The following is an 11,463-nucleotide window of genomic DNA, read 5'->3' as shown; positions in this document are numbered from 1 at the left end:
CGCTCATTATGCCGCCAGCCCGGCTGTCTGGCAGTTGTAACCCAAAAATTTGTTTGCTCCTTGGAAGGATAATTACCGGGCCCGCCTGTTTGCTAATTTAAATTGCCCTAAACTTCGGGGTGCTTAATTTTCGATTTCATTTAATTTGGCGAAAATCTCATTAGAGCAACGCGACTTGACAAGATAAATGTGCGAATGGGCTCGGAGATGCTTTGACCTGTGCCCCGGGCACTGGCTTTCGACTTCTTTCCGTCTCGGGCCCCCTCCATTGATATATCCCCAAGTCAGCGATTTATTTGGGGCCAAACAATAGCCGGATAGCCCCATAACCCAGTGAACATTTGCCTCGCACTCTTGCGGGCTGATAAGAGCTGTTCTTTTGGCCAAAGTGATAACATGGCCAACAGGGAGGAGCGCAGGCGCGAGCTTTCGCGAGAAGAGAGTGAAAGTTCCAATCTGTTGGCTGAACTGATAAGGACGTGCCGCTGCCTGCATCTGTGGCTTCAATTGTCTTTAATCGCTGCTCAAACGTCGATGATGATGTCCTGGCCGGGGCAGCAGGGGACCGAGGTGGCATGTCCTGGGGCGGGTGGAGCTAGCTGGGGGACCTTTAACGAATTGTCATTGATTTCTTTTGAAATGGCGCCGCTTTTGTTTGCCTTCGCTTCTGCCACATTAGGCAGCTGAGCAGCAACGAGGCTTCCCCAATTTCCCGCTGATTACTGCAACTCCTGGCTCCTGGTTATCGGCCCATGATCACAAATTGAGTTTGCTCCGGCGTCGCCAGATTGTCCCAAACAATTATGGGCGCATTTAATTAATAAGTTTGCAGCCATAACAAAGGACAGGCCCAGTGACTTGGCCTGCAGAAGGGGCTGCCCAGAATCTGTCATTGTTGTTGCTCCGAAGCAATTAAGACATTGTCTTCCACGAACTCAACCTCGCTTGACCCTAAAACTTTTTAATAATTTGGCTTTTGAAAAATGAGCATCGGAAAATGCAAAACCCGAGTCTCAAAGAAAATATTTAAAAAACTGTCACACAAAGAGTTGCAAAGGAAAAAAGGAGAACAAATAAAAAGAGGAAAACCCGGCAGTCAGGGGGTGTGGCTGGGTGCCGGATTGTTTCCTTCCTGCCGGAGGATGGTCATTAAATTTTTTTCCCATCGCCTTTGGCAGTCAATACATATTTTGTAGCGTACATAAATAATGAGCTCAGTTGTTGCCCAGATTTGCGAATGTTCTTCGACAGTTTCAATTATTTATTTACCAACCCGATGGGAGTACAGTAAGCCCTCGTGCAGGATAGAGCGGAACCCTTCAGACTGAGCCAATTAGCGCTAAAGGTGAGTGGCTATGCTCGAGTTACTACTAGAGCTTCTGTTCAGGATAAAGCAGTGCTTTGTGTTATTTACAAGATAAAGATACTCAGATACAAGATACAGTTGGGACTACTATTCAATTAAATATGTAAAGTTCAATGTTTTGTTAGTTGATTTGATATATATTTTGAGTATTTAAATGGTAACCACAAGGATGGGCTAGTTAATCGTTCACTAGACTATAGCCTAGCCTTGGATATTCGTTATTTTTTTTCATAAAAATCCACTACACACTAAGACTTGTCTTCCGGAAACACAATTCTATCTTTTTTTTCTCCATCACTACATCCATTACTTGCATCAATATATTTTTTAATTTTGTATTAAAAGTAACAAATATAAACTCACCTGCATAGAACAAAGGCAGCAGATTGAAGATGATAACCAGCGGAAATATAGAGCGTGCAAACTTTTGCATATCCGTGAAGATGCCGACTCCCGAAGTCGTTGAAGTGAAAGCATCAGAGTCCCTTGCGGCACCTTGTTGTTGAAGGAGTCTTCGTTGCGCTTGTTGTTGTTTTGGTTGTGGCTGTTGCTGTTTTTGTTGATTGGTAGAGTCTTGGCTGACTTTGGAAGATAGACGTGATAGGCAAGTGCTCGTGGTGTGGCGGCAATCCTGCTCCGAAATCCCTGTAGTAGCAGCAACAGTAGAAGCAATGCATTGCTGTTGCTCAGTAGCAGTAGCAGCAGCAGCATTGCAGGTTGCAGCAGCACTGCTGTATGCCAATGGATGTTGCATCCTTGGGTGCTTGGTAGCGATCTCATCTGTGGTCCTTCTTGGCCATTTTGTTGTTGCACTCGCTGGTGCATCATCTGTTGCTGGTTTTGATGTTGCTGCTGCTGTTGATGTTGCTGCAGCGGCTGTTGCTGGCGTTGCTGCCGCTGCTCCAGTTGTTGTTTCGGGCCATGCTGTTGCTCCTCCTCCGACTGCTCCGGTTGTTGTTGCTGCCACCGATTCGCTTTGTGTTTGTGTGTGCCACAGAAACGTATCGTTTTGAAATTGCTTCCGCTTGTTGTTTGTGTGCTTCTGTTGTTGTTGTAAAAGTTGGCGTGTCGTTGTTGTTGTTGAAGAAATTGTTGTTGGTGTGTTATAGAAATGTCGTATCTGTGCTGAGGCCATGTTGTGCCCTAAAATGAGATTTCAAAAGCCAAGAAGGACGTAAAACAAACATTAAAATGCAATAAGTTTATGGTGATGTCAAATTGAAAAGGACACAAAGGATAGAGTTGACCAGTTCGGATAATCCAATCGCTTTGATTATCGATTTCGAAGGATTACACGCCACAGGAAACAAAAAACATTGCGAACCATTTCGGGTTCTTGTCGTTTTAATCAATTTCCACTGGCACTCCCATTCTGTTAATGCCTCTGCCAGCGGACAGTCCTTTTTTTTGGGTTTCGTTTTTTCAAGCTACAAACAAATCCCCAACCCCTTTTTTTTTCAAAAGGGTCCCTATAGTTGGTTTTTTCTCTTCAAGGTTTCTCGAAATTAGTTCATTTTTCGTAAAAGAAGTCAACAGTTAACATAAACAGTTAAAGTTTTAAACAAATAGACTATTTGTTTCTTAGTATTCTATAAACAAAAGTATAAACAATTTGTTTTGACTAATAGGGCCATGTAGTTCTCATATTAAGTATACGCCGTGTATTATGGCATGTAACGTACATATATTTTATAGCAAACCCTTTAGAGCTTTTATTTTTTGTTGTATCTTGTAAAGCAGGGAAAGCTTTGAAACTGAAGCTTACGGCAGGATTGTAAGCCCTACATTGCGTATACGTAACTTTACTGTAACGGGAAAAGGAAAGCTCTTACATCCATGTAAATGTAAATGTAAGTAAAAAGCATCTCAGGATACAGTCCAGTGTACATACCAAAAAGGATAAACTCTCATAACAAGAAATGATAACAAGTTCTTTACTTTTTCTAATATGTAACACTTTTTTAGTTAAAGGAAACACAGGCGGATCCCTTTAATCCTTAGAGGATGAGCCTCTTGGTCTGTGCCCAAAACACATTCCTCATTTGCAAGCCATAAAAATTTGTGGCATAATCATAAATAACCTAACAAGTACACTAGATAAGCGCTTGGCACAAATGCCACGCCCATTGGGTCAGGCCGGGCATTTATCAAATTTCCGCCACTCGAATTGTTTTTTTGGCCGCAAAAACAGACGCCGACTGAAGGGGCTGCTCTGTTGCTTTTGCTGGCCTTGTTGTTTCGGCTTCTATCATTGTTGTTGCTGTAGTGATTACAGACGCTGATAATAAAGTAAAAATTGCAACAATGAACGCATAGGCATCATGTCTCTGGCAGTCGGCAGGACAGGCGAGCAACGCCCACACGTAGCACTGAGCCATAAAGTGCTCGTAATCAACGTGAAACTGCGACGCACGCACACACGTTTCGACTCTCCAATGCACTGAGAAAAATTTAAGGAGTAAAATGGAAATCTTATGTTGAATGCAAAAGGTTATGTTGGTAAAAAAAAGTAATATAATTGCACCTAAAATTATTATTACCCAATACTGTCTTATCATTTTGGAAACATTTTTTTTCAGTGTCTGGCCCCTAACCGAATTTCGGTCACCGGTGGCTGTGCCGTAAACTGGCCGCTGGTCGGTGGCTTTCCCATTTCGCCAACGAAAATTGTCTGCAATGCTGCACTAATGTCATCAGGGCGTATGCGTAACTAGGTGAATGTCGAGTGCGGAAGCTACCGGAGTTGGATGGCCGAACTCTTCCGGCCGAGGGGGATAACCGAGGGAATGGGATAACCGGCTGGCTGAGTGGTGTTTTCTGTTACGTTTCAGCTGTATCCATTAATTCCGGGCAGCTGGCAGCAAAGGATGTGTGCTCATGTGTGTGTGTGTGTGTATCCTGCTGAATAATTAAGGAGACTGGCTGGTTGGCTGACTCAGCTGCCTCGACTGCCTGCCTGGTGGAACTTCGCTGAGTTGTCAACGTTGCGAATACGAATGCGAATGCAGAACCATGGATGGGTGGCCACATAATTGGAAATTATTTGCTGCACCATGACACAACTATAAAATGCTAATTGCAGTCAAAAGTAATGGGTCACCGCAACAGTAACAAACATGGCCAAATTGCAACTTGTTTTTTCTGCCTTTGTCTTCGGGTGCTAGGTAATGTTTATTCAAATAGTTTTCTCTATTTTCACGTACAGACACCTGTGTAATTGTGGCTGCGGTTGACCTGTTTCTGTTTTTCTCGCAATTAGTCAGTTTGTTCGGTCTCGGGATACTTTGACCCGTATCCTTGCGGTCCTGGTAATTGTGCACTTGGCCGGGCAGTTTAATGAGTGAGCTACTCTCTCCGGTCTCTGCTTTCAGTTCAAAAGACAGCGAATGCGAAAATAATAAAGCCGAGAAAAAATTAAAAGCCAGCCGAAGCCAATTAGAAGCAACTAAAGAGCAGGAACCACTTCAAAGTGGGCAAAAAATGGCAAAAGTGGAAAATAAAAAGAGGACAGCCGCAACGAGACAGCCCTTCTATTTAGCAGCGATGGTCTTTCGGGATATTTTGCGGAGAGTATATCAAAGGGCATGCCACCTATTAGAACTCTTTCGTGGCAGGATTCCCATACAATAGTTTATAATAACTTTAATAATATTGATGGTTTTTACAAGTTTTCAGACTTGGTATTTCAAATTTAATATTTTCTAAATTCAGCTATTTTAGGGAAGCTCCAAAAACTCCACAATAGTTATTAGGCCCTCGCCAAGGGCCACAACCGCCAAATGGGTGGCTGAAACAAATGGCGCTTGCAACAGCAGCGCAAAAAGCTCCCATCCCCAGCAGTGGCATCGTCATCATCAAAGGCAGAGGCAGCAGAAAAAAGGCACTTGAATGCCACGAGTCGGTTGCATAAATTTCGCCTTTCGAGTATTTTGTATCTGCAACTCTCTACTCCAGATACAAAATGTACAAAAGCCTCCATGGGACTACAACAAGATGCATTCACTGGGTTGATTAACACTCTGTTTGAGTTTAATTTTTAAAGTTTTTTGTGTAAATATGTCAAAAGCACCAACAAAGGCGCTGTCGCACGTTCTGTGCTCATGCATTTTGTTGCATATTTTGTGGGGCGCGGCGAGCCTTTGCCTTTAGTTGGGGGGGAGGGGTGTTGTGGCAAGGGAACTTCATCATCGTTGTGGCCCCAACGTCAACGCAGCGCAGCTGGTGGAATGGAAATTAGCCAGCCCCACACCCGCAGCCACAGCCAGAGCCCGAGCTAGAGCCAGAGCGAGTACCAGAGATAGAACCTTGGCTCGGTGCAACCGCAGTGACAAATTGCAATTTAAATTCGGCTTTTGATGGTGCACCGAGCTTAAAGGGTGTGGGTGCGTGTGCTCATTACGAGTCACAATTATTTGTAGTTTTTAATTAGAAAACTTAGCTCGTCTGTGTCTATTTCTGCTACCCTCTCGAGTGCAGCAAGTAGCACTGCAGCGTGCTCTCCAGCGCATCAAAATCATTCCATGAATATGCAATGCGCTTGTTAATAGTTCTGGGCATATGCGGCGTATACGCAATGAATGATTTATGCGCATTTCCGACTATGTGTGTATGTGTGTGCGGGCAAACACACACGTACGGGGATATGTGTGAAATCCTAAACAGAAAGATGCATTTGAAATTAATCAGCCGTGAGCCAAACTTGTTGAGCTAAGCTCTATGGCAAACAAAAGTGGTTTTTGCTTATGAGGCGATAAATTGGCTTGCCACAGAATCTTAATACTAAAGGATTTAAGCATTTTATGCATCTTAAATTCTATTAAGGGTCCCTTAACTTACCATATCGTCTGCATTTAGAGCGTTAGGGTACAACACGTCCTAATCACGAAATCTTCTGAGTTTCTGCAACGGGAAGAGCGTTGGGAAATGTTACTTACATGGTGACAGACGGGTGGGACTTGGGTTTTAGTTTAGACTAGTTTCGTTTCTGGCATGCAGTTCTTTATTTTTCCTGAAAGGAACACAACCAAAAGCCGGGCGGACTTAGGCAAAAGTTACGGGCCTTACATTTGCAACTGCAGCATTAATGCGACTTCAACAGAAAGTTGCAAACTTTGCCTCCGTGGCGTGGGCGTGTCAGAAAGATTGCAAAGTACACACCCAATAAAAAAGGAGTAAAAAACAGAAGCAGCAGAGGGAACTTTGCAGCAAATCAATTTCGAAGCAAACTAAATTAAACAACGACAAGCAAAAGCAGCTGCCAAATAGATAAAAATGCCAAACACACGTGCCAAAAGGGGTGGTGTGGCACGACGCCCGGGGCAAGGGGGAGTGGCAACAACAAGACAAGACAAGCGAAGCCGCAAACAAATTGTAAAAAAATGTTGAGAGAAAAGCAAGGCATTGGCAGCGCCTTGAGTCGAGTCCCAGAGCAATTTATCATCTCTATGTTTAAAATTTATTACATTTATTTTATGTTGTTTTTGTGCGTTACGTATTTTTTGGTCGTTTCCTTTTTGTTTACTTTTAACTGTTCGCCCTGCCGCTGGCTTCTAGCGTCCTAGCCCCTCTTCCCAGCCCGTAGCCCTTTTCGGCGAGGCAGGCACTTTAAGAGCCAAGTCGAGTGGATAAAGTGGCGAAGGCGGCAAAGACGGCCCGGCTTCTGCCGCTGTCAGTTGAGTTATAGCGCTCGACTTGGCCCCACTCGGCTCTTGTAATTGAATTTATCGCTGTAGCAATATTCATCAACGTCAGTGCTAGTGTTGGCCTCAGTGCAAGGAGCAGTTAGAAGCCGTAAGGAGCAGCCAGGAGCCAAGGAGCAGGACTTCAGCTGGCGTCGAAGACGTTACAAATGCCTGGCGATCAAATTGAAGTGGCAAAGATTATGTTCTCGCCTGCAATTGCGCATACGCACCGTGTACCGACGCTCTGAAAATTGAATTGAATGTCAACCATAGAGGACCGTAATCCACCCAGCCAGCCCATCCATTCCCCCGCAACGCCCACAACCATCCCGAGTAAGCCCGTATCTCTCATCCGCAGAGGGCAGCAGTGCCAAATTGCTTTCGATATCAATTTCCTGGCAAAGCTTTGTTTCTCTGCCAGTCCCGGCCGCAGCTGCAGCGAAATCCGATTAGAATTCCTGCATAGCCCCTCCGGTTGCCCCTAACTTTTCCGTCCATCCCCTAATCCCCTTTCCATCCATTGCCCTGTAGTCCTGTGTGTCAAAATCAAATTGTTTACGATTGCCACTGTTGTTGCAGCACAAACCCATGAAGTTTATTTTCGGGAGTTGCCTTTTGTAATACCCCTTGGAAATATTTCCCAGATTTTCAGTTCAAATTAAATATTTTAAAAGAAAACAACGAAGAGAACCACATTATTGACGTTATACATGATTAAACATCAGAAACTCTTACTCATTATTTAAAATACTATGCACCTTGTTAACCTATAACCTATAATACCTCTGAACCTTCACAAGTTCACTGGGTATGAAAAGCCAAAAAGTGGAAAGCCAAATACCAACGTAATTCCATTGCCATGCAAAAATCAATGGCTCAGCGGAAGTGGCTGTTGGATGGACCTGGACCCGTTCCTGGGCCTGGACGGGTCAGAACCCGAAACAGTTTTTCGATTCGCCCTGCTCGTGGAATAATAATGACGAAGTTGACTGCACATAAAATATGCATATGCTGCAGTGCCCCACAACCAAAACCGAAACCCAACCGAATCCGAACTCGATTTACCGCCAGGACGAGGCAATTACCCGCTGCCAGGACTAATGAATCCAATGCGAAGTCAGCGAATTGAATCAACTTTTTGCGCAACTATACACGGCAGCTTCTGGGTATTCAATACGGAATCCTGGCCAGCTAATTAATAGAAATGATTTGATAAATCACTGAATTATGTGAAATGTCCTGTAGAGCAACCAAAGAGATGGTCCTAATTGACACCCTTTGGCAGCTACCTGTCAGGCTAATGAAACAAAAACAAAGCTACACCTAGCCCCGTAGCAATATGTAAATCAAATCCCGAATCAAGAGCCAAATGCATATCGATTGCAGCTTTCAGTTGCAGCAGCTGCCGGACAAGCAGGGAGTGGCAAGTGGCACATGCAATGTGGCAGCGAATGATAAATGAAGCCCCGTAATGAGCGTTATTTGGGCGGCAGTGTCACTCCCATTGACCATCGATTTATACGGGCGATTAGGGCAAAAAGCTGCCTATAGTCCCGATTCCCTACGCATCCTGATTTCATTGTTTTTTATTTCGTCCTTGGTCAGCTGACAGAGCGTATGACAGGCGATGTCCAATTGAAAATGAAACTGAAGCCCCGTAAAGACAAGTGCGTGCTGCCTTGTGTGTGTGCAAGTGACATATGGGTTTGTGTGCATGTCCTGTGTGCTTGTCTGTCCTTGACAGTCGGCATAATCAATCCATTCCATCCTGACACCATGTCCTTTGTGCCGAGCATTCGTGAAAATTGAAAAATGAAAGAAAAAGAATAGTAGTTTGCACTATTCCCTCCGCCGGCTGGATGACACCGGAATCCTGAGCAAAGGACGAAGGCACGAGTGATATATGCTGTTGGCCACCGTTGCCACCGCGCCTGCAACATAAATTATCAAAGTGCAGGTTGCAAATTGCTTGGCCTTCAGCCTGTGGCACGGAATGTGCACATAATTCCAAATTTATTACGAATTTACGTGTCGTGCGATATGAAAGGGAATACCCAAAACCTTTCAGAAGAAGTGCTTCTCGCTCGGAGAGGTGCCTGGTGGCTGATATTTCCTGTGTTGTTTGCACTGAAACCCAAATAGGTTTTTCCTGACGATGATAACCCTTAAGAGGTAATTTATATCTAAGTCTCCTGTCAACATATTCAAAATAGGATATCCCCACTGCACCTTCAAATTTAAGAAACTTGTCAAAATGTTTTCTCTTTCGTTTCATGCGGTTTTTGTTTGCAGTGTCTGGAAACTGCACGGCTTCCTCATGTTCAGGTATCCATGGCACGTTGGGGGCGTGTGTCACATGCAAAGCAGGTGACACCCATACACGCCCCTGGACTCGTTACCGCTCAAGACGCCCCAGCCTGCAGCATCCTGCAGCGGAGAGGTGGCCAATGCTTTTGTGTCAACTTCCAGGACGGGTGTGACCACGCCCAGGTGCCGCACCTTCGTTTGTTGGTCTCTAGTCCCTAGACCGCCCCTTGCCTCGTCTCGATTAAATGCATCATTTCCCCACATTTCAGATGCAGCAACATCACCTAAAAGGATCTGAAAGGAGCCACAGGAGTCGAGGCCACCGCATTTGCCATCCTCATTGCGCCTGGCCAACATGATGCCCAGCGGGCTAAGCTATACGTTCCCGTCTTTATCACAGTACACTTCCAAAAAAAATGAAATAAAAACATGAGGAAATTGTTTTTTATGCATGAGTAAAGGATTAAGTCAAAGATATCCAAAGGATAAACAATTTTAAGTTAGGGTTCTTCTAAATTAAATATTTCCCCAACTTTCTGACAGTGCAACCAGTAAAGAATGTTGTGCATTTGTGTTTGGCTTTGTGGCGCTGCTCAGCGCTGTCCTCGCTCCTGCTGGGTCCTGTGCTATGCTAACAATCTTGTACTTGGGAGCCCGCTTGAGTTTAACTATCGGCGCTGTTGTTGCCGCTGTCATTGCCATTTTGCCGTTGTCCCCGGTAATGTTACACGGCTTTTTATACTCCTCGGAGGCAACGGCAGCAGCAACGGCAAAGGACGACGACAACGCCAACAATAAAGCAGGTGAAGGATTCACATAAAAGTTGTAAAACTGATTTTGGCCAAGGCACATACATATGAACACACATAGAGATTGACACGACAGGGCACAAGGATATTAAAAATCAAATCAAATTCCAGCTTAAAATTTAAGGTGCTTGGAGATGACATGAAAATGATATCTCCTGATGGCTCCCAGAAAACTTTTAATCCTGCCTGATTGAGAGAAAACTATGACAGCTATTGACGCGTCAGAGGATTCGTCAGGATTTGATGATTAAACACTCTGATTCATGGGGTTACACAACCAGAGGAGAGCAGTGCAAAGGTGCCTATAAATCAATCTAGTTTTTGGCACTTGGATCGATGCACTGCCGCTCCTGCCGTTTCGGCCATCAAATTACCATTTTTGGGCCAGGCAAATATGGCCAATTCCTTTGTGCCAAGATTCTATTTGCTGCCGATTCAATAAGCTTTTTTTCTCTACGAGCCTCTGCGAGTCCTCCGGCTATTTGGCAAGTCTGAGCTGCATTTCATATCAGTTGATTAGTGGTGGCGGGAAAGTGGGAAAAGCGAGCACAATGGGGACGCTGCCAAGGAGAAACTTTAATAATGTCCGGGACAGGATGGTCGGATGGAGGGACGGATGGCGGACAGACTGCAAATGAAATGTGAGACGCCAAATTAGTGCCAAGCAATTAGATGGCAGCCAAATTGAAAGCAAATGAAACGCCAGGACCGAGGCCGAAGGACGGAGAACGTAGAACGGAACCTTACAAAAGCCAAGATCCCGACTCGAGCAATTAGCCGCGACACCCAGACCCCATTTTAGTTCTCCATTCCCTCAATGGCGCTGGAGTGGAATGGTCTTACATTCCTCGTTCGCATTCGCATTTTAGCATTTTAACATTTTCTTGGTTTTTGTTTCTGTACTCACGTTTATGCTAGTTGCATCGCATGGCATTTGCTGTTCCAGTTGGGCCATGTTCTTTCCCCGGCTACATTTTCAGTTAATTGCTTCAGCTGGGCGACGATGACGAGATTCTCTTCTCAGCGCTGCAACGAAACCATAGAAAGCGGGAATGAGGTTACTGAGTTCTAAGCCGGTGTTTTTCATAAGTAATTGCACTCGTAGGAAATCATATTTTAAGCGGATGTTGGGCTCAAAATAATTAAAAAAGAGGAATAAGAGGGAACTGCATTCATACAGAAAATATTGAGATGAAAATTTAATTTTTATTAAAAAACATTGCTAAGACTATATAATACTTATTTTAATAAACAATTATTTGTTGTTTGTTTTGCGCCGCGGCTACCTTCAAACATCATC

The 11,463-nt window shown here is 44.4% G+C and overlaps 1 protein-coding gene across 10 annotated transcripts in view; it reads right to left on the bottom strand.

Moving 5' to 3' along the window:
- Positions 1-11,178, bottom strand: part of LOC108128145 (cubilin) — a 42,192-nt gene extending 31,014 nt beyond the window's left edge. For 9 of the 10 annotated variants that reach the window (XR_001773474.3, XR_001773473.3, XR_001773475.3 and 6 more), the window contains exons 1-3: positions 11,071-11,178; positions 6,203-6,265; positions 1,730-2,509 (exon numbers count right to left, since the gene is read on the bottom strand). Coding sequence is in view for 7 of the 10 variants with exons in the window: in XM_043212316.2 (XP_043068251.1) it covers positions 1,730-2,501 (772 nt within the window). In the remaining 3 variants the exon portion in view is untranslated. The remainder of the gene's footprint in view (positions 1-1,729; positions 2,510-6,202; positions 6,266-11,070) is intronic. The other variant, XM_043212317.2, reaches the window with a different exon arrangement.
- Positions 11,179-11,463: the final 285 nt, after the last annotated feature.

This window comes from Drosophila bipectinata, chromosome 3R (genome assembly GCF_030179905.1).
Source record: "Drosophila bipectinata strain 14024-0381.07 chromosome 3R, DbipHiC1v2, whole genome shotgun sequence".
Taxonomy (NCBI): domain Eukaryota; kingdom Metazoa; phylum Arthropoda; class Insecta; order Diptera; family Drosophilidae; genus Drosophila; species Drosophila bipectinata.
The sequence above is the reverse complement of the archived record's forward strand: the minus strand, read 5'-3'. Positions and strand labels throughout refer to the sequence as shown.